Source organism: Rosa rugosa, chromosome 3 (assembly GCF_958449725.1).
Source record: "Rosa rugosa chromosome 3, drRosRugo1.1, whole genome shotgun sequence".
NCBI classification, from domain to species: domain Eukaryota; kingdom Viridiplantae; phylum Streptophyta; class Magnoliopsida; order Rosales; family Rosaceae; genus Rosa; species Rosa rugosa.
Window position 1 is genome coordinate 47,323,710 of NC_084822.1, and position 27,671 is coordinate 47,351,380.

At 39.3% G+C, this 27,671-nt stretch overlaps 5 protein-coding genes and 1 non-coding gene across 6 annotated transcripts; 4 read left to right on the forward strand and 2 right to left on the reverse strand.

Moving 5' to 3' along the window:
- The first annotated feature begins 1,976 nt into the window (after window positions 1-1,976).
- LOC133737845 (uncharacterized) lies at window positions 1,977-5,947 on the forward strand. The gene is made up of 3 exons (XM_062165326.1): window positions 1,977-3,458; window positions 3,821-4,751; window positions 4,833-5,947. Exons 1-3 carry the CDS (start codon window positions 1,977-1,979, stop codon window positions 5,945-5,947), a joined length of 3,528 nt encoding a protein of 1,175 aa, XP_062021310.1.
- A 3,073-nt stretch (window positions 5,948-9,020) lies between these two features.
- Window positions 9,021-11,503, forward strand: LOC133738106 (delta(7)-sterol-C5(6)-desaturase-like). The gene is made up of 3 exons (XM_062165552.1): window positions 9,021-9,446; window positions 10,095-10,400; window positions 10,857-11,503. Exons 1-3 carry the CDS (start codon window positions 9,227-9,229, stop codon window positions 11,147-11,149), a joined length of 819 nt encoding a protein of 272 aa, XP_062021536.1. The 5' UTR covers window positions 9,021-9,226; the 3' UTR covers window positions 11,150-11,503.
- Window positions 11,504-11,922: 419 nt separating this feature from the next.
- On the forward strand, window positions 11,923-13,923 carry LOC133740973 (small ribosomal subunit protein uS13m-like). Its single transcript, XM_062168908.1, has 3 exons — window positions 11,923-12,084; window positions 13,230-13,457; window positions 13,542-13,923. Exons 1-3 carry the CDS (start codon window positions 12,025-12,027, stop codon window positions 13,701-13,703), a joined length of 450 nt encoding a protein of 149 aa, XP_062024892.1. The 5' UTR covers window positions 11,923-12,024; the 3' UTR covers window positions 13,704-13,923.
- A 756-nt stretch (window positions 13,924-14,679) lies between these two features.
- Window positions 14,680-15,635, forward strand: LOC133740972 (small ribosomal subunit protein uS13c-like). Its single transcript, XM_062168907.1, has 3 exons — window positions 14,680-14,875; window positions 14,974-15,198; window positions 15,300-15,635. Exons 1-3 carry the CDS (start codon window positions 14,762-14,764, stop codon window positions 15,462-15,464), a joined length of 504 nt encoding a protein of 167 aa, XP_062024891.1. The 5' UTR covers window positions 14,680-14,761; the 3' UTR covers window positions 15,465-15,635.
- Window positions 15,636-16,784: 1,149 nt separating this feature from the next.
- On the reverse strand, window positions 16,785-16,864 carry TRNAL-UAG (transfer RNA leucine (anticodon UAG)). Its single transcript has one exon. It is a non-coding gene; the product is annotated as a tRNA-Leu (tRNA).
- Window positions 16,865-17,106: 242 nt separating this feature from the next.
- LOC133736125 (protein terminal ear1 homolog) lies at window positions 17,107-19,068 on the reverse strand. The gene is made up of 4 exons (XM_062163566.1): window positions 18,541-19,068; window positions 18,152-18,256; window positions 17,873-18,032; window positions 17,107-17,539 (listed from the first exon to the last, which is right to left on the reverse strand). The coding sequence occupies exons 1-4, from the start codon at window positions 18,972-18,974 to the stop codon at window positions 17,372-17,374; spliced, it is 867 nt and encodes a 288-aa protein (XP_062019550.1). The 5' UTR covers window positions 18,975-19,068; the 3' UTR covers window positions 17,107-17,371.
- Window positions 19,069-27,671: the final 8,603 nt, after the last annotated feature.

The window sequence follows — 27,671 nt, forward strand, 5'->3', positions numbered from 1 at the left end:
CCTCGCCAAATAGCAGATGGAGTGCGTCCCAAGCTTGCATTGAGGAAGCATGTATTCGGAAAATATTTGGCCTGAAGCAAGGTACTAACCAAAGAGTGTTTCCCCCAGAAAATCCTCCACACGGTTTTGAGCCAACATAGCCTGATTGAAAGCCTGCAAATCACGAAAGCCCAGCCCTCCCTCTTCTTTTCTTTTACAGAGTTTATCCCAACTACACCAATGAGTGCCCCTTGTATCACCACCATTCCCCCACCAAAATTTGCTAACCTTGGACTGAAACTTTTTGCACACACCAATTGGTAGCTGGAAAACACTCATAGAATAAGTGGGAATAGCTTGAGCAACCGCTTTGATCAAAACAAGCTTACCCGCTTTTGAGAGGAACTTTCCTTGCCACCCCTGGAGATGCACATCGAGCCTGTCAGTCAGCTTCTTAAACACATCTTTCTTGTTTCTCCCAATTGAAATGGGTAATCCAAGGTATTTCTCATGAAAATCAACCACCGGCACACCTAAAATACCCTGAATTTCTTCTTTAACTTGTTCCGGAACATTCGGACCAAATGAGATAGCAGATTTTTGAAAATTAATTCGTTGTCCAGCCGCACACTCATATAGCAACAGACACTGCTTCAAATGAATACATTCTTGTACCGTAGCATTAGCAAACAATAGGCTATCGTCAGCAAATAGTAAATGTGAGATAGAGGGTGCAGATGGAGCCACCCTAACCCCATTAATTAAGCCTGCCGAGTCAGCATAATGTAGAAGTCCAGAAAGACCCTCCGACACAAAGAGAAAAAGATATGGCGACAAGGGATCACCTTGTCGAATTCCTCTAGTTGGTCGGAAATGTCCCACGGGTTGTCCTTTCCACAATACCGAAAAGGAGACAGACATAACACATCTCATAATCAACTCCACCCACTCCTCCGCAAAACCAAGCTTCAGCATTACTTCTTTGAGAAAACCCCACTCCACCCTATCATAAGCCTTGCTGATATCTAATTTGAGAACCATCTTTGGGGACACTGTAGATTTCTGAACTCTGATGGTGTGGACTGTTTCGAACGCTGCAATCACATTATCTTGGATGTTTCTTCCTGGTACAAAAGCACTTTGAGTACATGAAATTATATCAGGGAGATATCTCTTGAGCCGGTTTGCCACGGTCTTCGAAATCAGCTTATAAATGATGGTACAAAGACAAATCGGCCGAAACTCTGTCACATTATCTTGGATGGTATAAAGTTTTAATATAGTTGTAGCTCATTTTTTGCAAGGATTTGTGTGTGTGTGTATATATATATATATATATATTTTTTTTTTTTTCTTTTCTTTTCGAATTGACATTTTGGTCATAATCTATTGTTTTAAAGGGGTTTGGACTTTTATATCACCCTTTTTTATGTACCTTTTTTTTTAAGTCCTGAAAATCTATCTTTTAAGAATGAAAATTTTGCAAGAAATAAAAGTTTTTAACGAGTACTTTCTTATTAACAAACCATATTCTCGATAATACTAATAAAGATAACTCTATTAGAATAGTCAAAATGAAACTCTTTCTAAACAAGAGATATTTATCTTGAATCCGCACACCTCATTGCCGAAGTGTAACACCCTAATTGCTATTTGTAGCCAACTCCTTCCATGTCAACATATAAAAAACATGCCAAGGGGAAAAGCAAGACTTTCCATGCCAAGTTGCCAACACATAGAAAACATGCCAAGAGGAAAAGAGATTTTTCCTTCTAACCCGTTCAATGTCTGTGCACTCATTACTTCATAATTGGTATCAAACATTATCTGCCTCCATGATTCAGATTGCATTGCCAGTTTCCCGCAATCAAATAAAGTTGCATCACCAACTTTAATTATTGGCTAGCTCACCATGAATTGATTTGAGCGAGCCATACTTCCAATATACCACATGCATCCTTTCACTTTAAGGATGATTACAGATTTACAGGGACCTGATGACAAAAACTTGCACATACAACATATGCGCTATTGGGGATGCTACTGGTTTTTCTGGTGGTCTGTGGCTCTTATGGGATGAACGACAGGTGAAGTTAGAAGTGGTAGATAGTAATTTTCAGTCTATTACCTCTCTTGTCACTGAATCTTCGCATAAGCAATGGTTCTTCACTGCTGTCTATGCAAGTCCTGATCATGTTTTACGTGAGGAGCTTTGGTCTTATTTGGATAATTTTAATTCCCATTGTACTATCTCCTGGCTTATTGCTGGTGATTTTAATGAGTTAATTTCAGATGCGGATAAACAGGGGGGACGAGCAGTTTTGGGTGGGGGTAGTTTTGCAAATTGGGTTGACAGAAACCTCATGATTGATATGGGCTACATTGGTGCTGATTTTACATGGAAGGCTAATAGAAATGGGGAAGAGATCTTGGAGAGACTGGATAGAGGCCTCTGTAATATTTCGTGGAGACATGAGTTTCCAGATGCCTTTGTTGAACATGTGGCAAGACTAAAATCTGATCATTGCCCTATTTTTCTCAGTTTGAGTAGAGCTCAAACTCCTTCTCCAACTCTCAAACCCTTCCGTTTTGAGGCAATGTGGTTGAATCACTCGGAGTTTGGAGACTTTGTCAGGCAAAATTGGTCTATGGAGGAACTTTCAATCTCCAATAAATTGGACTTGTTTACTGGTGCAGTTAAGAAATGGAATGTGGAAGTCTTTGGGAATATCTTTGGAAAAAAAAGAAGACTAATTGCTCGTCTTGCAGGTATTCAAAAGGCTCTCTGTCAAAGAAAGTTTCCCTTTCTTGTGAATCTTGAGAAGGAGTTAACTAAAGATTATCATGAGCTGCTGTCTAATGAAGAGGTTTTCTGGAAACAAAAATCGAGAAATACATGGCTGAGAGAAGGGGATAAGAACACCAGATTTTTCCATTTGTCCACCATTATTCGCAGAAGAAGAAACAGAATTGAAGGGCTTCAAGATGAGTATGGCAATTGGAAGACTAATAGAGATGACCTGCATACTATTGCTGTGAACTATTTCAAGGGGTTGTTCAGAGAGAAGAATACCTTAGGAGTAAGTGAAGCTATTCCTAATCTTTTCCCAAGAATTGAACCAAGCGATCTTGGTGACCTCAGTCGTGATGTCTCTGAATTAGAAATAAAAAATAGTCTGTTCTCTATTGGTGGTCTCAAAGCTCCAGGCCCAGATGGAATTCCTGCAAAGTTCTTCCAACTTCATTGGTCGACCTGTAAAGAGGACATTATTCAGTTGGTTAAAGAGTGCTTTGATAAATGTGAGCTCCCTGAGAATCTGAATGACACTCTCATTGCCTTAATTCCCAAAGTGGCAAGCCCTCTCTCTATGAAGCAATTGTGTCCGATTAGTATTTGCAATACTTTATATAAAGTGGTCTCAAAGATCATTGTGCAGAGATTAAGGCCTATGATGAGTACGCTGGTCTCTCCTACTCAGGTTAGTTTTATTCCTGGCCGAAATATAACTGACAATATTATTGTTGCTCAAGAACTTTTGCATAAGTTTCGCAACTCTCTCGAGGGAATCTTGGGTTTATGGCATGGAAGATTGATCTAGCTAAAGCGTATGACAAGATGCAGTGACAATTTATTAAAAGTGTGCTATGGGAAGTGGGTATTCGGGGTAAACTTTTACAACTGATGATTCAATGTTTTACTTCTGTTAAATCCAAAGTCATTATTAATGGAGAAGCTACTGACAATGTCAGTCCAGAGAGTGGGCTAAGGCAGGGTGATCCCTTGTCCCCTTACCTCTTTGTCTTATGTATGGAGAAACTTTCGCATTTAATTAATTTTCAGGTGGAACAAGGTACTTGGAAACCTGTGAAAATTTCTCGAAATGGTCCTGCTGTCTCTCATCTTTTCTTCGCTGATGATTTGATCTTATTTGCAGAGGCTTCTATTCCTCAAGCTGAAGTGATGCGCTCTTGTATTGATTGCTTTTGCTTAAATTCAGGCCAAGAAGTAAGTTTTGAGAAATCCTCCCTTTTCTGTTCTCCAAATACTGAGGAAGGTCTAGCAGCTCAATTATCAGATATTTGTGGTTCTCCTTTAACCGATGACTTAGGGAAGTATCTTGGAGTGCCTTTGCTACATTCGAGAGTTACTCCTGAAACTTATAAAGGCCTAGTTGAAAAAGCTCAACTCAGACTTACTTCCTGGAAAAGCCACACCCTTTCTCTGGCTGGCAGACACACTCTAATTCAATCGGTTACAGCTGGCCTACCAGTTTATACAATGCAATCAGTAAGACTTCCTATGTCCATTTGTAATACTCTTGATCGATTGAACAGGAACTTCCTATGGGGGCACACTGAAGAACAAAAGAAAATCCATCTAGTGAAGTGGGATACGGTCTGTAAACCCAAATGTTATGGTGGGTTGGGATTGAAGAAGACATGTATGATGAATCAGGCCTTGTTAGCCAAAACAGGATGGAGACTTCTTCAACAGGAACAAGGGTTGTGGGCTCAAGCTTTGAATAAAAAATACCTCAAAGATGATTGCATTATGCAGAAGCTAACATCTCCTTTCCCTTCTAGCTCTAGTACATGGAAAGGCATCCTTTATGGAGCTCAACTGCTCCCTGAGGGATCTAAGTGGAGGATTGGATCCGGTACGCAAATTTCCTTCTGGAATGATAATTGGACAGGTCTTGGTGTTTTGTCTGCTATTGCCTTGAAGCCTATTCCTCCCAACCTCGAAGGGCTAAGAGTGTGTGATGTTCACGGTGATGGTGGATGAGATTTACACCGGGTGCAAGAATTTTTATCTGAGGATGTGAAATTAAAAATTTTGAGTCTGCATGCAGGAGGTACTCGTAGTGGTGATGACACGATCATATGGAGGTTATCTCAGAATGGTAACTTTTCTGTTAAATCTGCTTATCATTCTTTGTTTTTGAACTTGGATCCTCAACCATGGCCATGGAACTTTATTTGGAAGATTCAAGTCCCTCCTAAGGTGAAAACCTTTTTATGGACTCTTGTGCATGATAGATTGCTAACAAATGACGTGAGGTTTCGTAGAGGTCTGGCTATAGATACTCGTTGTCCAAGATGCGGCTCCCCGCTTGAATCCTTGGACCATCTTTTCAGAGACTGCACTATTTCTATGAGAATTTGGACTGCCCTCCACCCCACAAGTGAGTTCTCCTCCACTTACACTCTTCCCTTTAATGATTGGTTGCTTATCAATTTAAAGTCCCCTGCGAGACTGCAATATGCAGTGCCTTGGTGTTGCTATTTTGCTATGGGGCTTTGGTATATATGGAAATGGAGGTGTAGCATCATCTTGGATCATACTTTTAAATTTCCATTTTGCCCTTCTCTAATTATTCATCAGTCTACCAGAGAATTTTTTGAAGCAAATATGATTACACATGCTAAACCTCCAAGACAGGTGGCTCAGCTGTGTTGGCATTTTCCGCCTAAGGATTGGCTCAAGTTAAATGTTGATGGTAGTTTGCATAAAAATACTGGGATTATATGTGCTGGAGGAGCCCTTCGAAATGATAGGGGGGAATGGATGAATGGGTTTTCTGCCAAGTTGGGCATTGGTCAAGTTATTGAAGCTGAACTTTGGGGACTTCTGAAAGGAATGGAAATGGCTTGGCAGAATGGCTGTAGACGTTTGAAAATAGAAATGGATTCACTTGTTGCGGTAAAGTTGGTTCTCTCTCCCATTGCTCATCTCCACCCTCTTTATAGTATTGTGGCAAACTGTCAAGAGCTTTTGAGTAGGGTTTGGAATGTGTCCCTTAAACATGTTTACAGAGAGTGTAATTCAGTGGCTGATTTGTTAGCGAATATTGGGCATGGTTATGAACCTGGCTGCAGATTCTTTAGCTCCCCTCCTATTGATGTCGTGCCTCTTCTGGAAGCTGACCTTTTGGGCTTGTCTAAGCCAAGATTAATTGTGTTTTAGGTTTCTTGTCCTTTGCCTTCGGGTATCCTTGTAATCAAAAACATATGCGCTATTGGTTGTGAACTAGACACTGTAGTCGATAGTGCGGGAGATAACCCACTACATTCACTATTTCCAATCATGCGATGAGATATATTGGGGGATGAATCAAACGTGTTGATCTATTTCCACCTCTATATCCCTTTGTCTTTTTTTCCTCTCCCCTTGTTACAATATTAATGATGATGAGTCTCTTTCAAATTTCAAATCAAAAGTAAGACAGTTAGAAAATTTCGATTTCACTGTCGCATTCCACCTCCAACTTAATTAATTGTATGGTTCGATTTTGGGATTGGGTGTTCAAATATTACCAATTACATCAATGTAGAAAGACCTTGAACTTGCAAATTGCATGTGCTACTTTCGACATGCACCTAACATAAGTTACATAACGTCATAACATGTGCATGAAAGCTAATAAGTTGTGATATAAAGAACCGTGTTTGATTCAAAAGGGAAAATTTCAAGAAGAGTACATGAAGTATTGGTCATTCTAACCTTTCGTGAATCAAGTTTTGTTAAAATCAAAACGGTACATCAAGTTCAAATTTCTACCCAATTTGAGTACATGCCGTTACGGACTCCGTTAACTTTATGTAATTATTCATTTGTTAAAGGATAATATAGTATTTTTACAGTTTCCTCTCTCTCTCTCTCACCCTCTTCGACACTCTCACTCTGGCTCTCTCTCTCTCTCTCTCTCTCTTCCTTTTCAAGAGCTAAGAACTTCTTCAAGTTCTTGGGCTTCGTCTCTTAGTTCTCTCCTTCATTGCTAGCAAAGTGATGGAAACCAATTCCCCATCATCTTCTTCACCTCCATCGCCCAAATCTAGGGTTAGCGCTCTTCCAATTTCCCTAACCACTCGTTTACAAACCCATAATCCCTATTCACTTCCCTCATCTTATTCTTCTTATTCTACATCAATTTCATCCCCACAACTTCAACCTTCAACCACATTCCTAATCTTGATCAATTATACTCCAAACTCTGCAACGACGTAGTTCTCAAATCGGAGACAGCCTCCAAGTGGTTCCTCACCACCTTCTCCATCTAAGACATCGTAGTTACTGCACCAGCGATTGGCTTCTCAATCAGACCCAGAAAATCTCTGATGACCACAAAGCTCTCATCTTTCTGCCCAACTACATAGCTCGACAGTTCCTCACCACCTTCTTTCTCCATGCTGCGACTACCGCATCTCCTCCACTTCCAAATCCACACCCACCAAACCAAACTACCCTGTATTGTTCTTCGCTGCTCTATTGGGCAAGTACCAGAAAGGAAAACACAAAATACCCATTGTAGTGGAACGCACTTGCACGCGCCTGAGAGAACAGAGAGTAAGGTTTGTTCCTTGTCCGGCGGCGAGCCCTTCCGCCGTCGTCGGACAGACATTTGTCGACCCCGTGTGGGTCTGGTGCTAGACCGGGCTCCTTGATAGATCAGATTGGGGAGATCGCAGTGACAGTCTGTAAGGTGAGGGAGAGGGAAATTGCGGAGGTTGGCTGGGATTGGTTCGATAATTGCAGGCCCGACCGGTGGAGTGGTGTGTTGTTGCAGATTCGGAGGCGGTTTGATGGGGACGAGGTCGGGGCGGCATGTCGTGGCTCGGATCAGATTGTTCAGATCTGGGTTGGCTCGTTTGCCTGCGATCTGGGTATGGATCCGATTTATAGGGTTGCTGCCTCCTCAAGGCGTGATGTGGCTGGCAGAAAGTTGATGGTGGCGGTCCGGCCGAAGTGGTGTGGTGGTTGCGGTCAGTACGATGGGGAAGGGGGGGGGGGGAGAGAGAGAGAGAGAGAGAGAGAGAGAGAGAGAGAGAGAGAGAGAGAGAGAGAGAGAGAGAGAGAGAGAGAGAGAGAGGTGCTCAATTTAGTTGAGTTTTTTTTTTTTTTCCATCATCCTTGAAAAGACGGATTTACCCTAAAAAATTTGACAGAAAACACATTAATTAACAGAGCATGTAACGGCATACACCAAAATTAGGTTGAGATTTGAAATTCATGTACTGTTTTGATAGTTTCGAAAGTTGATTCACGAAAGGTTAGAATGGCCGATACTTCATGTACTGTTCTTGAAATTTTCCCGATTCAAAATTATATCTTTTACCTTTCAATTTTTTTTTTATCTAAATAAATTTCATTTCAATATACTACAATTTAACAATTATGAATTTCCTTTAACGGCAATCACAACACATACTAAAATATTACAACCAACTATTAACATTAATATATTGTTTTTTTTTTTTTACTCTTTTTTTAAAGAAGATCAAAGAATTTCACTCTTACCTCCATGGTGACTCGAACGACTTCGTCATTAGGTAGTGGGTGCTCTAACCACTGAGCTAACACCACTTCGTCACATTAATATATTGCTTAAAACATATGAAATTTTATATATCTATACTATTATTAAGAGAAGAGGGTTTGTTAGCCAAAATCTAAAATTTTGACAGAATTAACCTTAGAAGATTAATAAACTTTGAGAATTAATTAAATCACAAGGATAATTAAGACATTTACAAAATGTATTTTTATTAAAAAAATTTGAAAAAAAATATCCACAACCCACTTTTCTCTCTCTTATTTTATTTTCTCTACAATAACCAATTTTTTCCTTTTTTATTTTCTGAAAGAAAAAAAATTAATAACTTGCACATGCTTTTGCATGTGTGGAAAAATGCTAGTATATAACAAAGAAAACAGAATAACAAAATAAAGCCTCGATTACATCATTCTCCCATCTGATCTGAATAGAACGATGAAGACACAGAAAGGATGAGAGAATTAAACCACGACGCTGGATTATGCCGAGAAAAACCTAAAGCAGCAAAATTAGTCTGTCAATATATTTCTGAAAAAGATTAAAGAAACATTGAACAAACTGGATCTTCACAATTATCCTCTAAAAAAAAAATATATTATAAATGGTGGAGGCATCAAGCGGGCCCATTTGAAATAAAAAAAAAAAAAACAAAAAAATATAAAAATAGAATATCTGGGCCGAATCTGTGTCATACATGAAGTATGATGGTCCGCCCCTTCATCATATAAAGTGGAAGTAATAGTTATATATATATCAATTCAGCTGCTCTCAAATACCAGCTGCGGATCGGTGAGTACGTTCTCTCTCCCTCTCGCATCTATTCTACACCACCACTAGTCGTTCAACATCTTCCTCCTCGAAATCACCACCGGCCACAGTCGCCGGCCGGCACCGCCAGATCGCGTTGGGGAATGGAGCCCTCGTACCTGAACTTGTTCGTGGAGGAGACAAGCTTCTACAACCGCATTGTCCTCGACAGCCTGTTGCCCAACTGGGTGTGGGCCCCGCTGCCCCACTTCTTCCAGTCGTGGCTGCGCAACTACCTCGGCGGCACCTTAATCTACCTCGTCTCCGGCTTCCTCTGGTGCTTCTACATTTACTACCTCAAACGCAACGTCTACCTTCCAAAAGGTCCACGTCTCCCGATCTCCTTCCTTGCTTTCCTTTCTGTTTTCTCTGTTCAATTTATGTTGCAGAAAGACACTTTCTCTCTGTCTTCTTTCCTCAATTATTTGCTCAGTCACTTTTTTTTTTTTTTTTTTTTAACCTGAAATATTAGTTCAGTCAGTGTTTGACCCATGATGCCTGTACTGTGTATGAGTGTGACTGACATCTGTTGGCTCTGTTTGTGTTTTATTTTTTACTGTTTCTAGTATGTTTATCTGGTAAAGAGTTGAAGGTGAATTTGAATGGATTAACCAAAGAGAAAACTTGATTGAATGGACTAGATCAACTTCAAGGGGATTAATGGGGTCTCTCCTTAAGTGCAAATGAGTAGCCCATCCTGTTATGCTATCACCTAACCATGATAACATTAAAGATTAGATGGCAGTATTTTCTGACTTCATTCGAGTTTCGAATGTTTGTATGAACTTGTATTTGAATAGTGTACTTCTGACATATTTTTGGTCATGACTCTTATCTGCCACTCTTAAAGATTTTATATTGATTGCTTATTGATGCAGATATTTTTTTTGGGAATGTTCATGAAATTTGAATTGACAAATAAGTGTCTTCCCCTGTATCTATGGCAAATTGACATCTGTTCACTCATTGCAGATGCCATTCCCTCTAATAAAGCCATGCTTTTGCAAATATATGTTGCCATGAAGGCCATGCCTTGGTACTGTGCTCTACCGTCTCTCTCTGAGTACATGGTTGAAAATGGCTGGGCGAGGTGCTTCTCAAGAATAAGTGATGTAGGTTGGGTTGCTTACCTCATCTATTTATCAATTTATCTTATAATCGTGGAGTTTGGAATCTATTGGATGCATAGGGAGTTGCATGACATAAAGCCTCTGTATAAATGGCTTCATAATATACATCACATTTACAACAAGCAGAACACCCTCTCTCCATTTGCTGGTAAGTTGTCAATTACTACTTGACTTGATTTCATGCCTTCTGTCAATTTAACGTCTATCTCATCTAATTTGGATGCATATATATCTTCGTCTTGTTTGATTTATTAGCTGGCTCTCTGGTAAGTATTATGACGTATGTGAATAGTGTGTAGTGGACTTGATTTGATGATGGTGCATATGCCTGTTCATTCTCTCTTTCTCCATGTCCCCTCTTTGTTCCCCTTTAATCAAGGATTGGAACTTTTATGACTGCTGTTTCATTCCCTCAGTGCTGGAACACCTTACATCTTGATTGTTGCTATTTTTTTTTTAACTGTCCTTCCAACCCATTGTAACCCAACCAAGTGTATCCCTGATTCCAATATCAATGATTTGATGCCATAAGTCCATAACTAAGTTGTAGACCTTTTATTCGCACTTTCTGATCCGTCAAAGGAAAACGATATGATATGTGCAGGTTTGGCTTTCCACCCACTTGATGGGATACTGCAGGCAGTTCCGCATGTTATAGCTCTGTTTCTTGTGCCAATGCATTTTACTACTCACATAGCGCTCCTATTTATTGAAGCCATATGGACAGCAAATATTCACGATTGCATCCATGCCAAAATATGGCCTGTGATGGGTGCTGGCTACCACACCATTCATCATACTACCTATCGCCATAATTATGGCCATTATACAATATGGATGGACTGGATGTTTGGAACTCTTCGTGACCCTATCAATGAGGAATCAAAGGTCTTATGAAGCATGGTCACCTTCTTGAGCATCAAGTTTTCCATTGATGTTGAATGTTTATTGGATTATCCTTTCTTCGGTCTTTTATTTATGATGTTTTTTGCTTGTAAATTATATTGCTTGATACTTGATTCTCGAGTTTTTTGTTTTTTGGTCTGGGTGGTTTCCTCCGGGTTAATGGCTAGATCATTAAGCTGCGGAGGAGATATTTTGAGCTTTGAGAGGAGTTTTATCTCTTTCAGTTGGTCGCTCCTAGTCCCATACCAATGTAGCTGGTTCTTCAATAAGTTGTTAGTTGTACAATTCTGCTACATGTTTTAAATGGATTAGAGTTATGGGAATGACCACCATGATATTGCCTTTCTTCTTTTGCCAACAGTAAATATCATTGGAACTATGGAAGGGCTGTAGCAATCCCCAAATAACAATGCGTAACTCTTTAGAAAGGGCACCTAAACATAGAGTAGTTTACAATATTATTGTCTTCAAAAGAATACACAAAAAGAAGCTACTGCAACTATTTACGAAGGTACCAAGTGTAAATAATTATGACAAGTGAGGCCAACAAAACATCTGAACTATTGCGAAACATTTGGAGTTTTTACGCTAAAAATTGTTCATAGAGCAGTAGAATGAGGCCAAATGACCTGAATTATATTGAACCAGACCCCAAAAAAAAAAAAAAAAAAAAACTTATAATTCTTGAAAATATGTATTCTGCATTTGTAGTTTTGTACGCATAGAAGGTGGAGTGGGCCAGGCCCAAATAAAAGGAAAATGAAAATAGAACGGTGGAGTCAATTTGCCTCTTGTCAAAACCCCTAATTCTACGTGAATTCGAAAATTGCTGCTTACTCAAAGATCCAACAATCGATTGGTCATTGATGTTTGGGTTACGCGCAGTGGCTTCAAATGTTGGGGGTCGACTCCTTCAATCTTTACCGGTGAGTTAAGCCATAATCCCTTTTTCTCGAGTTGATTACTTGTGCAGTTGAATTAGACTTGGACTTTAGGGGTTTAGAGGCTGAGGTTCATCACTGTGGATCATTTGAATATTGCCAATTCAGTGCTTACAAGTAAACTGATGCATTTGGGTTTTGTCTGAATTGTTCGTATGCAATTGATTGGGTATAGGTTTCATTTGTTCGCTATGACTTCATTTCATTTTGAACTTGTAAGTTTAGGTTGTTGGCATCTGGTTCCTGAATTGTTTGTCACCTATTTCATATCAAGTAGTGTTCTTTTTCCCTGCTGAATGTAGAATATCAATTTCCATCGAGACTGGCAGAGCTAGAAATTGGTGCAGTACTGAGCCAAAGGCATCTTTAGCGTAGAATGATGGGAAATCATTTACATGATTAGGTCATAGAAAGACCGAGGTTGCGAAGAGATTATAAAGGGTTAGACTTTAGAGTTAGAGAAGAAATAGCAAAATGAATGTGATACTTTGATAAAAACCCTGTGTTAGTCATAAGCTTTCAGGGCTGCCGAAGATGTTTCATTTTCAAAATGGCATCATAACTGATGATTGCGTCCCCTCAGTAGTTGTAGCAGCAGCAGTGCATCAAAATGCTAAATCAAACAAAAGAAATGAATCCATGTAGGCAGTGCAAGGCTCATCATCAAACACAAATGTCGACGATGATGTTGCGTTGTTGTCTGTATCTGTAGGCACGTAGTACTGAATCCAGCTGCTGCTTGGAGAATATTGATGATCTAAGTCAACATTAAATCTGTTTGAATTTCAAGATCTGGTCTGTACTACTACTGTCACTCAACCAACATGGGTAGTTTTTTGTTGTCATAGTACTCATAATACTACCATTACTACTCATAATACTACCATTACTAGTTTGATCTTACTCCTGCTAATTCCCTTTGGATCCTTTTCGCAATTGTTGATTTGGATCTGAGTTAATTCAGTACTACTGCTGATCATTTTGCTCTTTTGTTTACTGCAATTGCAACTGTCTTGATGGTCGTGACTCTCGTTTCAGTTGTAGTGATGATCATTGGTTTTTTGTATTTTGAAGTCGGAAAGAACAGATTTATATGTCATTGTCATCTGAACTCCTGTTTTTACTTGCAGTTTCGTGGGACACACACCCAATGCATCAGTATAAAAGCAGGAATGGATATCCCAGACAACAAGTCCCTTGAGTACGCCCTTCCATACATACATGGCATAGGTAGAGCCAGGGCTCGCCACATCCTATCTGAGCTCCACATGGACAACAAACTTGCCAGGGACTTGACTAAAAGAGAAATTGTTGCTCTTGGTGATGAACTCTCCAAGTACATAATTGGAAGGGAACTGGTATAACTCTCTCTTTCTCTCCATGCCTCTCTTGAAGCACTAGTTGTATGGTTGTGTCGCTTACATAGTTTCTGGATCTTTCAGGCGGCAGTTGTTGAGAAAGACGTTAGACGAATGATAGACATCCAGTCCTACAGAGGGATAAGACATAATGATGGGTTGCCATGCCGAGGACAGCGCACCAAGACCAATGCCCGGACCAGGAAAGCTGGTAAGCGGATTCCTTCTGGAGTGAGGAACAAATAGCCACTTCTTTCAGTGTTGTTAGTGAATATCAGGATTCAGCTGGGGGTTTTCAAAAGGAGCTCAGTTTGGATGCAATATTTGACTGCTTTTACAATTTTTGATGTTTCAAGTCATTTTTGTTGGCATTTTACCAACCATGTTAAAAATAAGAAAGCTTCATGTTCCTCTTTCTGTTTGAGTTTTTGAAGTTGGATTTTTAATCTACTTTTCTGTGCTTCAATTTCTTGTACTTACAAGATGGTTGATGCCCCATCATGGATTACTTCTGAGAAATAGGGTGTTGTATCCATGTGTCTCATCTCTTGCGATGTTGCCTGAATTATCCAACCTACTTCTGAGGGGAATCTTGGTGTTATAGGCCTCTTAGTACTTGGTGAAAAATGTTGGATATCCTTGATAGTTGTTGGTTCCCTTACGTTTATGTGACAGATTCCATGGGGGTATGACGTTATGACTGGAACTTTGCATTTTTGACATTGTGTTTAGTGCAGACCATCTTACATCAACTAACAATTTATTGATGTGTTCTCGTATCCTCTGATTGCCTTATGTTGTATTGAGTTTGGTCATCAGTTGCGACTACTTAAGATCTGTTCAAGGCTCCTATTAGATATTAAGCTTGGTTCATATGCGTCAAGGTCTGAAGAATGGTTTGAGGTTTATAGGCAATTGGGCATCAAGGTCTGTAGAATGGTTTGGGGTTTAAAGGCTCAATATTAGTTTCATTGACCAGCATTTGTGGGAATGAACATGCCCGCCTTGACCAACCAAAAGGTCAATTATCACCAAATCAACCTAAACCAAAAACCCTTATACGTTGGTTGTTGAATGCAAAATGCCGACCTGAACATGAACATCAACTTTTGCAACAGAGAAAAAAAAACGAGAGGAATTTGAATTTAGAAGACAGCTTTTGGGCCTTCACGGATTGGGCCAGTCAAGTTGTCCAAAAACAAAACGAAGTTTCAACAAGGATAAGCTGAGCTCGACCTCATCGCCTTCATCCACTCACAAACTCTCTCTCACAAACGCAAGTAGCGAATTTCTGAGCTCAAAAAATGGCGCAAACCCTGGCAATGCCTCTGGCGCCGTCTCTCTCCGTAGTCTGCAACGGCCGAAACCCTAATCCGTTCTCTACCACTCTCTCACTCCCAGTCAGAACCCCAAACAAGGTAAATTGAATCAATTAATCTCAGACCTGCATATCAAATTCTGGGCCAAAGCTCAAAACTGAGGCTTAGGGTTTACGGGTGTTGTGGGTTTTGTACAGGTAGGTGGTTTAAGCATCAAATGTGTGCGTGTTGGCGGAGTTGAAATCCCAAACAACAAGAGGGTGGAGTTTTCTCTTCAGTACGTTCATGGAATTGGGCGTACCCGAGCACGTACAATCCTGAACGACCTGAAAATGGAGAACAAGGTCACCAAAGACTTGTCTGAAGAAGAGCTTACTATAATTCGTGAGGAGGTCTCCAAGTACATGATTGAAGGAGACTTGGTAAGACTCTCAAATTTGGTTTCTTTTAGAGTATATGATTTTATATTGGGGATTGGGGTTTTGATGGAATTGGGTTTTGTGTGTGTGTGTGTGTGTTGCAGAGGCGGTTCAATGCTTTGAACATTAGGAGATTGAAGGAGATTCAGTGCTACAGGGGGATAAGGCATATTCAGGGTCTGCCTTGTAGAGGGCAGAGGACTAAGAACAACACCAGGACTTTGAAGGGTAAGAGGGTCACTGTTGCTGGAAAGAAGAAAGCTCGTTAAGTAATCGTATTGTGTTCTGATCCTTTTTGTAATTGATGATCATATGAAGTCTGTTGTTTCGATTTGTGTATTGGGTTAGTGTTTAGTGGAATTGATGAAAGTGCTTTTGAGTTAATGGAAGTTGTTTTCTCACCAATGGAAATGCATTTGGGATCGCTTTTTTATTATGCATTTCGATATGTTGCAACTCTCTTCATGAATGTGAACTCGGTTTCCTTCAAAGGAGTGTTAATGATTGGTCGCACCATGGAATCAAGATTTGAAACTATTCTGCAATGCTTTGAAACTGAATCAACCGCTGATGAGTGATGACTTATTCAAAGTGTTTTCAGAATTCACACTCCCTTCCTTTTATAAATTGGGAAAGCTATCACATGTTTTGTAATTATGTTCACCTTTTTATGATCATCCTTTTGTCTTATTTAGTTTTTATTGCTCAATATGCATGTATCCACTGCTGGCCATCCCAGAACTTTTACTGCTATCATGGCCATTCATTTTGTGATATGATTATCAATTCTATTTCCTAAATCTGTGTATGGAGTTAGTACTTGGACCAAATGTTCAAACAGCTTTGAGTTGGTACTTTTTCCTTCATCTCTTTGTGCATTAATATGAGCTCCATTATCTCCAAGAATTGTCAAAGACTATAGGAGATGCTGTGTGATCAGTAAGATTTTGAACTTTTTTAAATCAAAATTGATGACTTCAATTCGATGAAATTGTTCTATAGAAGTGGTTTGTCTATGCCCATTATCCTCTTAACTTTGTTTTATTATCTGTGTCTTCCTTTAAGTACATAAGTAGATTTCCATTGCTTCAAGGGTTTGCTGCTGAACTTTTACTACTAGCATGACCATTCATCATGTGTGATTGTTTTTCGACGCCTACTATATAGCTTATAGCACTAGAACTCTTCAGAATCCTTTCATTTTGTGCATACGATTAATTCTTGATCAAAATGAAAGTTTCTTCCCTCTCTGATAAGTAGAGATTTGCTTTACAGTTTACATACCTGGTACTTGGTATGCGATTTGAATTGGATATAAAATCGTATGAGTATGCACTACTGGTTGTTACTTGGCATCATTACCCTCTCAAGTAGTCAACTCAAGGCCTGATTATTATATCATTTTCTAGCTATTAGTCTGATAATCCAGTGTTCAAATTTCTGTCTGGCTAATGTAATCTTTACTGTGAAATTGTGAATTCAGTATTCCAAGTGCGATGCCCTCGCATAACCGTGACTAAAAATTCAGCTGAAACGCTGCCGTTTGGCATTCCCTACAATTTTAAACTAAAAATAAAAACAGTAATCTCTGACAGCTGTGGGATTTGAACCCACGCCCTTTCGGACCAGAGCCTAAATCTGGCGCCTTAGACCACTCGGCCAAACTGTCACATTGATTATTGTACTTGGAATGGACTAATTAATCTAACAACAATGTTAAAATCACATAATTAAAGAGATAAATACGGAAAAGAACAGATGAGTCATGAAATTAAAACAGCGTCAAGCTGATAGTATTAACAACACAGCATAGATTTTTCTTGGATTTGTATATTCCCTAAATCCTCCATCCTAGACAACACACAACCGACCGTGTTTCCAATTCACCCCAGACTAACACTATGACCTTGCAAGCATGGCCATACTTGACCAAGGGAGACAATCAAAACACAGCGTACCAAATCAAATCGGAAAACTAGACTACATGAAGAAAACAAAGGAAAAAGGACAATGTTTCCTTTTCTCCCCAGAAGTTCTACTACATCTAGGGAGATATAGGAAACACAGTAAAGGCCAACATCATATCAGTCCATAACCCCTAACTAACATCACAAGCTCAGGCGCTCAGCTTCTCCATTCTACGCAGCACCCCCAGTACTAATTGAAGATCACTTCTTCACTTTGTTCTGGGTTTCCTCGAAGGTGCACAAACACGGCTTCCAACGTTGATGAGGTCGGGCAGAAGCTCACCGTCACAGGCTGGTTCCAAAACCACAGGCAAGTACATATCCGTGTGGCACCAGAATACACTGTTCTCAAATAGCCGCATAAGAGCTTCCTTTCCCTACAAAAACCGGCCGAAGATAATGAAGCAAAGCACAGAGATGACCGAATCAATCACTGAACATTTGAATTGCCAAGTTTTTACATCTAACACATGCATCAAAACAATGACTAAACAATTGTGTTAAGTGAAAGACATGTAAAAAAAGCTTCTGAGGTATTATATTTTCTTGACCAAAACATAAAAAGTACTAGACCTTACAAAACGAATTCCTAGCTAGTACGAGGCAAATCATCTATATCACTTTCATAGTTTCATTACAAACCTGAAGTAAACTTTTAACCAAAAATGAACCCAATTAAAAGATTCTTCAAAATCGATATTAATGTGAACCTGGATTTTGGCGCAGGTAACTTGACAAATTTTGTTGTTAAGCTTCACATTCCATTCTCGGTTGTGGTAGTATTGAAAGAACCTCAAAGCAGCAACGTAACTGGTGAAGTTGACAAAGGCATAACCCAGATTTACAACCCTCTTCTTCTCCCAGTATTGCCTACCATGAGATTAAGATTAAACATACACAAAATCAAAAATTCACATACATACATGCAAGACATTAATAAAGTTGAGGTTTTCATCACTGGCACTCAAGCCTGGAAAGGGTAAACTCACTGGAAATCCATTGGCAAATACACAAAATCGAACTCAGATTTGTACTCAGACTTTTTGTTTTCCTCCTTGCAGTGGCTTCTCAATATGGTCACCAAATTAGTCCTCCTGCAAATGTTAATTAACAGTAATTAATCCAGATTACTATTACGAATCATATAATGCTACTAAAAACACAAGCATGTAAATGGAACAAATAAAGACAGGTATTGCATGAAGGGGCCAAGACATGTTTAACACAGAAGGGGTATAGGTGACAAAAGAGCGACAAAACCATCGGTCAATTCGCTGTTACACGCAAAATGAACAGAGGTAGAGGTCAAAAAAGTCAAAAGCATGCCCAAAACGCCGAGTATATTCGGCGTTTTAAATAGAGAGGAAGAAGTACTCACCGGAATTGATTGGGAATATTCTTGATCATCACTGTGGTGCAAAATGGTTTCTGGTCAGATGAACATAAAGGAAAAGGAATGACTTTCCCTTTGCTGCTCCTCTTCTTCTCCAATAATTTGTCGTTCCTCCAATCCTTGTGCTCTTCAGGCTTGGCTTTCCATACATGAACGGAAGGACCGGAGACGACATGATGCTTACGCCTGCCCGGAATATTGTGGTTCATAGTACGGGAAAACTGTCTCACTCTTGGAAGATTATCCATTGTTAATTTGTTACGAGTTTTTGGGATAAATGGTCGCCACTGCCAAGAAGGGTTGCAGAGATAAGTCTGAATGTGAAATGGGTTGGCATTAGGGTTGAGGGGTTTAGTGTACGTGATGGACGGAAAGTGGAAGAAGGGTTTGGAATTTGGGTTGAGAGATTTTGAGGACATGGTGAGGACTTGTTGGTCTCTGAAAATGGAACAAGGGCTAGCTGTTGAGTTGTGGATGAGGGAGTGAGGGTTGAACTGGGTTATAAAATGGAAGGAGGTTGAATCTGAAAATGAAACAGATGGTGGGGATTGAAAGTTGGGGAGATGGAGCAGAGACAGGGCTTTTCAGAACGAGGTGGTTTCACATTTTGGTTCATAAATCTCTGCAATGATAGAAATTGGGAAGTGTCTTTTACTCATTTGTCTTTTCATTTTGAACAGTGTAGCCTGCAATAATAGGACAAAGCTACATTACATCTTGGCGGCTAACATGAAAGAATGTGATATCGAGAGAGAGAGAGAGAGAGTCAGTTTCATGGATTAATGTATACACAGGTCTACTATAGTTTTCTCTGAGCTGCATTCCCAGGCACCAAAATGGGAAAGCTTTGAAAATGAAATATAATAAACAAAACAGAGCCTTATCTGAATCTCTGGGTAGGGGGTCAATAGGACAATGGATCCTCTGGACCAAGTAAAAATTGGAGCAGGATTCTCTATCAAAGAGGACAAGAGGATCCGATCCTCTGGACCAAGTAATATGGTTAGGGTTAGGGTTGTTGGAACGAGTGCAGAAATATTAGGAAAAATGTTCTACAGTAACTTTTGACCTAGTATGTCTAGTCTACTTAATTACATCTACTCTTATAGGAAGCTGTTAATTTTGGTCAATTTACTGTCGCTTTAGTAAAACTGGTCCTTTGCTTCTAAATGTGACCATTGGTTAATGGGTTAACAATTTAAACAAGCGATTGTTAACATTAAAACTTAAAAGGATGGCAAAAGTAACTAGATTTTAATAAAATCACGGCGGATGAATCCTTTAACCTAACAAAACCTGTGATATTGGAATCTATTAGCCAGCTGTTAGATTAATAGGCTAGGTCGATCTAAACAGATTTTGGTTTGACATATAAAATCTAAAACGTAACATGTCTTATGTTAATTCATCAGTCATATGTCACATCACGAATTCGAACTCCCAAGCTAGAATAGTGCTCATGTGTAGTCAATAAAATCAGGTTAATAAACAAATAAAGAAAAAATATTTTCAACTCTCTAATTAACTTTCTACTATGAAATTATGAACATCCATGAATTTATTTAGTTTTTTGGTTGCTTTGTATAAATTAATAGAGATCCAAAGCAGAATTTACATGCATGAATTTAGCTGAAAATATATATATATCCACAAATTCATCTTTACCCAATGCACATTCAGTAAAGGTTAGAATCCAGCAATTTATGCAGCTAAATTCACATTATTGATTATGGGCTCCAAATTTTTTTGAACTTGTTGCGCTTATTTTGGAAACATCATACTTTGCTCAAAATGTAGTGGATATTGATTGCAGTTTTCATTTCTACTCAGACAACATGAGTGCAACGGAGCAACGGTCTATAAATTAACTACGCCCAACTTTAGAATACGTTGGAATGATACTTCATCGTAGTAGAGACAGTAGAGTTATTGTTTGTAATTTTCTCTGTTGTCCCTCTTCCTAATCTTGAGTTATAAGCTCGAATCTCCGGCCTATAAGACGGGATCTATGGCCAACTGATTGAACGATGGAATGTGATCGTAGTGAAAGTGTATTTTGTGGTTGGGGACTAGGGTTAAACAGCTTTAAAATCTAATACTATGAAAGGGCCTAAAATTCCAAAATCAAACTCCCAACGTCCAACGGTAACTAGATTTTTAAATTTTAAATCTTATTCCAATCAAGAATTACTTATGATCATATATACGAGGGTGGTACGTTGTTTGTTCCAAGCTTGCTCATCTACAAATCGATCTGGAAGTACTTGCCTGTGAACATATATATGACGAATGACCAGCTTATTGAAACGGGTCTCAAGCTAACAGTTCCTTTGATTTTTCTTATATTTTCCTTCGGTATATATTCCACTGAAAAACCAGAGAGAGTAAAACCCAAGTCCCAAATAACATCTAAAGAAATTGTCTTGTTAAATGTAAATCTTCCAACGGCAACACTATTTGAGCCTTAGACGCTAATACTGTAACAACTTGGCAGTCTTAGTCCCTAATCATTGTCACAACTTGGCAGAGAAGAAGCCATGAACGTTTCAAAAGCTAAATGTAAGAACTAATGTAAATCAGGGCTTGAAGCTTTAAAAACATGTTTGCATCTTTGGTGGACAAAGAAAATGATTGATCTAAAATCGCTTTCAAAGTGAAGGGTCTCCTCGGACTTGATCTGGGTTTTTCCCTTTTCCTTATTTTGACTCAATTTGTGCCTCTAATTTGACCAGTTCACTCTTCACAGTATAATATTAGAATATATGAAAGAGAGGCAGAGAGAGGGAGATAGAGTTGCATATACAAGTCTGAAAGCATGGGGTTAATTATATTGTTCCACCTGCCTGTTAGATACAAGTCGGAAAGCAGACCATTTCAATTTTAAGCTTTTACAAATTTTAAGCTTTTACAAGCGAGTCTTGACATGTAGTATCATTGCTTCAAATAGGAACAATCTTCTATGGATGTGGAAACAAGTCCACTGCCTATAGAAACAGTACAGAAAACAAACCAGGTAAATGGAAACAAAAACAGTTTTTTCTTTTTTTTTTGGTTTTAATTACTACATAAGCAAAAGAAAACCCGATTACTACATAAGCAAAAGAAAACCCAAAACTACAAAAGCAATTTGCAAGCCCAGTAATGTCATAGCTAGCAAGCTAGGTCTTCATTAGAATGATAAAACCCAAATCTACCTCTTCTTGTCTGAGTTGCCTCCCTTAATTATACCCTCAATTTCGGTGAGCCGTTTGTTGACATCCAAGAGCTCGTTGTGAGTCTGTTGCACACTTTCGGCCAACGTTTTCAGATTTTGGTTAAAATCCTCGGCCTTCACTTTGAGCGTCGAAACATCCGGTTGGATTTGCTTCAGGAGAGAAGAGAGCTGCTGGAGACCTTCTTCTGTCGCAAGAACGCTTGTGAAATCGATCTTGGCAGCCACAGCAGCATATGTCCTTTCACGAGCCGTTGAAAACACCAATTTCGGGGGTTCCGGCTTGGAAATTTCCGGCATCGGCGAGTCTGAGCCGGACTTCTTCTCAGGAGGTGCCTTGTGATAACCTGCTTGCCAAAAACAAAAACCCAATCCTATAAAAAGCAAAGCAATATCAGCAACCACATAACTGATAGTGAACTTTTGACCAAAATCTATTTCCGTATCTGGCTTCCATTTTGGGGTTAAAGGAAGGTTTTTGGAAAGAACTCTCTTTGCAAACTCTCTCCGGACCTCCTCCGGAGAGATATTCTGAGAAGGGGTTAGTTTAATAGTGAGACCCTTTCTTGCCTGAGTTCTATCTGATCTCAGGACAGCAAGAGGTCTATTTGTTTTCAAAAAAACTGGAGAAAACTGGGCTGGCAGCCCTGAGGAAATGAAAAAAACACCATTTGGAGAAGGAGAGAGAGAGTGAGAGGGGATGAGGATGAAATGAGGGGTTGGAGACGGTGAGAGCAGAAATGAGCGAGAGGGAGCCAGTATTACTGTACTGTGTGAGAGTGAGAGTGAGGGCCAGAAAGAGAATAGAGAGAGTCTGTGCAATGGCTCATCGAACGACAAATTCACGTGGGAGACGGTACCAGAAAAACCCTAGCGAGCTAGCTAGCTGGCTTCAATCGGTATATCTTGTTTCATATACTTTTTATTTTTCTTTTTTTTTCATATACTTAGCAATCCTATTTACGTGTTAATAAAAGTAGGAAGGACTAATGCAATAACGTCTATCTAGAAAAGCCAAAACAAATTAATCTTATTGCAAAGGCTGAGAAGTGTAGCAAGTCAATTGGTCCGAACCTATGGATCTCTAGGTCCGAACCTAGAGATCCAAAAGCAGAATTTACATGCATGAATTTAGCTGAAAATATATATATATCCATAAATTCATCTTTACCCAATGCACATTCAGTAAAGGTTAGAATCCAGCAATTTATGCAGCTAAATTCACATTATTGATTATGGGCTCCAAATTTTTTTGAACTTGTTGCGCTTATTTTGGAAACATCATACTTTGCTCAAAATGTAGTGGATATTGATTGCAGTTTTCATTTCTACTCAGACAACATGAGTGCAACGGAGCAACGGTCTATAAATTAACTACGCCCAACTTTAGAATACGTTGGAATGATACTTCATCGTAGTAGAGACAGTAGAGTTATTGTTTGTAATTTTCTCTGTTGTCCCTCTTCCTAATCTTGAGTTATAAGCTCGAATCTCCGGCCTATAAGACGGGATCTATGGCCAACTGATTGAACGATGGAATGTGATCGTAGTGAAAGTGTATTTTGTGGTTGGGGACTAGGGTTAAACAGCTTTAAAATCTAATACTATGAAAGGGCCTAAAATTCCAAAATCAAACTCCCAACGTCCAACGGTAACTAGATTTTTAAATTTTAAATCTTATTCCAATCAAGAATTACTTATGATCATATATACGAGGGTGGTACGTTGTTTGTTCCAAGCTTGCTCATCTACAAATCGATCTGGAAGTACTTGCCTGTGAACATATATATGACGAATGACCAGCTTATTGAAACGGGTCTCAAGCTAACAGTTCCTTTGATTTTTCTTATATTTTCCTTCGGTATATATTCCACTGAAAAACCAGAGAGAGTAAAACCCAAGTCCCAAATAACATCTAAAGAAATTGTCTTGTTAAATGTAAATCTTCCAACGGCAACACTATTTGAGCCTTAGACGCTAATACTGTAACAACTTGGCAGTCTTAGTCCCTAATCATTGTCACAACTTGGCAGAGAAGAAGCCATGAACGTTTCAAAAGCTAAATGTAAGAACTAATGTAAATCAGGGCTTGAAGCTTTAAAAACATGTTTGCATCTTTGGTGGACAAAGAAAATGATTGATCTAAAATCGCTTTCAAAGTGAAGGGTCTCCTCGGACTTGATCTGGGTTTTTCCCTTTTCCTTATTTTGACTCAATTTGTGCCTCTAATTTGACCAGTTCACTCTTCACAGTATAATATTAGAATATATGAAAGAGAGGCAGAGAGAGGGAGATAGAGTTGCATATACAAGTCTGAAAGCATGGGGTTAATTATATTGTTCCACCTGCCTGTTAGATACAAGTCGGAAAGCAGACCATTTCAATTTTAAGCTTTTACAAATTAAACAAGCGAGTCTTGACATGTAGTATCATTGCTTCAAATAGGAACAATCTTCTATGGATGTGGAAACAAGTCCACTGCCTATAGAAACAGTACAGAAAACAAACCAGGTAAATGGAAACAAAAACAGTTTTTTCTTTTTTTTTTGGTTTTAATTACTACATAAGCAAAAGAAAACCCGATTACTACATAAGCAAAAGAAAACCCAAAACTACAAAAGCAATTTGCAAGCCCAGTAATGTCATAGCTAGCAAGCTAGGTCTTCATTAGAATGATAAAACCCAAATCTACCTCTTCTTGTCTGAGTTGCCTCCCTTAATTATACCCTCAATTTCGGTGAGCCGTTTGTTGACATCCAAGAGCTCGTTGTGAGTCTGTTGCACACTTTCGGCCAACGTTTTCAGATTTTGGTTAAAATCCTCGGCCTTCACTTTGAGCGTCGAAACATCCGGTTGGATTTGCTTCAGGAGAGAAGAGAGCTGCTGGAGACCTTCTTCTGTCGCAAGAACGCTTGTGAAATCGATCTTGGCAGCCACAGCAGCATATGTCCTTTCACGAGCCGTTGAAAACACCAATTTCGGGGGTTCCGGCTTGGAAATTTCCGGCATCGGCGAGTCTGAGCCGGACTTCTTCTCAGGAGGTGCCTTGTGATAACCTGCTTGCCAAAAACAAAAACCCAATCCTATAAAAAGCAAAGCAATATCAGCAACCACATAACTGATAGTGAACTTTTGACCAAAATCTATTTCCGTATCTGGCTTCCATTTTGGGGTTAAAGGAAGGTTTTTGGAAAGAACTCTCTTTGCAAACTCTCTCCGGACCTCCTCCGGAGAGATATTCTGAGAAGGGGTTAGTTTAATAGTGAGACCCTTTCTTGCCTGAGTTCTATCTGATCTCAGGACAGCAAGAGGTCTATTTGTTTTCAAAAAAACTGGAGAAAACTGGGCTGGCAGCCCTGAGGAAATGAAAAAAACACCATTTGGAGAAGGAGAGAGAGAGTGAGAGGGGATGAGGATGAAATGAGGGGTTGGAGACGGTGAGAGCAGAAATGAGCGAGAGGGAGCCAGTATTACTGTACTGTGTGAGAGTGAGAGTGAGGGCCAGAAAGAGAATAGAGAGAGTCTGTGCAATGGCTCATCGAACGACAAATTCACGTGGGAGACGGTACCAGAAAAACCCTAGCGAGCTAGCTAGCTGGCTTCAATCGGTATATCTTGTTTCATATACTTTTTATTTTTCTTTTTTTTTCATATACTTAGCAATCCTATTTACGTGTTAATAAAAGTAGGAAGGACTAATGCAATAACGTCTATCTAGAAAAGCCAAAACAAATTAATCTTATTGCAAAGGCTGAGAAGTGTAGCAAGTCAATTGGTCCGAACCTATGGATCTCTAGGTCCGAACCTAGAGATCCAAAAGCAGAATTTACATGCATGAATTTAGCTGAAAATATATATATATCCATAAATTCATCTTTACCCAATGCACATTCAGTAAAGGTTAGAATCCAGCAATTTATGCAGCTAAATTCACATTATTGATTATGGGCTCCAAATTTTTTTGAACTTGTTGCGCTTATTTTGGAAACATCATACTTTGCTCAAAATGTAGTGGATATTGATTGCAGTTTTCATTTCTACTCAGACAACATGAGTGCAACGGAGCAACGGTCTATAAATTAACTACGCCCAACTTTAGAATACGTTGGAATGATACTTCATCGTAGTAGAGACAGTAGAGTTATTGTTTGTAATTTTCTCTGTTGTCCCTCTTCCTAATCTTGAGTTATAAGCTCGAATCTCCGGCCTATAAGACGGGATCTATGGCCAACTGATTGAACGATGGAATGTGATCGTAGTGAAAGTGTATTTTGTGGTTGGGGACTAGGGTTAAACAGCTTTAAAATCTAATACTATGAAAGGGCCTAAAATTCCAAAATCAAACTCCCAACGTCCAACGGTAACTAGATTTTTAAATTTTAAATCTTATTCCAATCAAGAATTACTTATGATCATATATACGAGGGTGGTACGTTGTTTGTTCCAAGCTTGCTCATCTACAAATCGATCTGGAAGTACTTGCCTGTGAACATATATATGACGAATGACCAGCTTATTGAAACGGGTCTCAAGCTAACAGTTCCTTTGATTTTTCTTATATTTTCCTTCGGTATATATTCCACTGAAAAACCAGAGAGAGTAAAACCCAAGTCCCAAATAACATCTAAAGAAATTGTCTTGTTAAATGTAAATCTTCCAACGGCAACACTATTTGAGCCTTAGACGCTAATACTGTAACAACTTGGCAGTCTTAGTCCCTAATCATTGTCACAACTTGGCAGAGAAGAAGCCATGAACGTTTCAAAAGCTAAATGTAAGAACTAATGTAAATCAGGGCTTGAAGCTTTAAAAACATGTTTGCATCTTTGGTGGACAAAGAAAATGATTGATCTAAAATCGCTTTCAAAGTGAAGGGTCTCCTCGGACTTGATCTGGGTTTTTCCCTTTTCCTTATTTTGACTCAATTTGTGCCTCTAATTTGACCAGTTCACTCTTCACAGTATAATATTAGAATATATGAAAGAGAGGCAGAGAGAGGGAGATAGAGTTGCATATACAAGTCTGAAAGCATGGGGTTAATTATATTGTTCCACCTGCCTGTTAGATACAAGTCGGAAAGCAGACCATTTCAATTTTAAGCTTTTACAAATTAAACAAGCGAGTCTTGACATGTAGTATCATTGCTTCAAATAGGAACAATCTTCTATGGATGTGGAAACAAGTCCACTGCCTATAGAAACAGTACAGAAAACAAACCAGGTAAATGGAAACAAAAACAGTTTTTTCTTTTTTTTTTGGTTTTAATTACTACATAAGCAAAAGAAAACCCGATTACTACATAAGCAAAAGAAAACCCAAAACTACAAAAGCAATTTGCAAGCCCAGTAATGTCATAGCTAGCAAGCTAGGTCTTCATTAGAATGATAAAACCCAAATCTACCTCTTCTTGTCTGAGTTGCCTCCCTTAATTATACCCTCAATTTCGGTGAGCCGTTTGTTGACATCCAAGAGCTCGTTGTGAGTCTGTTGCACACTTTCGGCCAACGTTTTCAGATTTTGGTTAAAATCCTCGGCCTTCACTTTGAGCGTCGAAACATCCGGTTGGATTTGCTTCAGGAGAGAAGAGAGCTGCTGGAGACCTTCTTCTGTCGCAAGAACGCTTGTGAAATCGATCTTGGCAGCCACAGCAGCATATGTCCTTTCACGAGCCGTTGAAAACACCAATTTCGGGGGTTCCGGCTTGGAAATTTCCGGCATCGGCGAGTCTGAGCCGGACTTCTTCTCAGGAGGTGCCTTGTGATAACCTGCTTGCCAAAAACAAAAACCCAATCCTATAAAAAGCAAAGCAATATCAGCAACCACATAACTGATAGTGAACTTTTGACCAAAATCTATTTCCGTATCTGGCTTCCATTTTGGGGTTAAAGGAAGGTTTTTGGAAAGA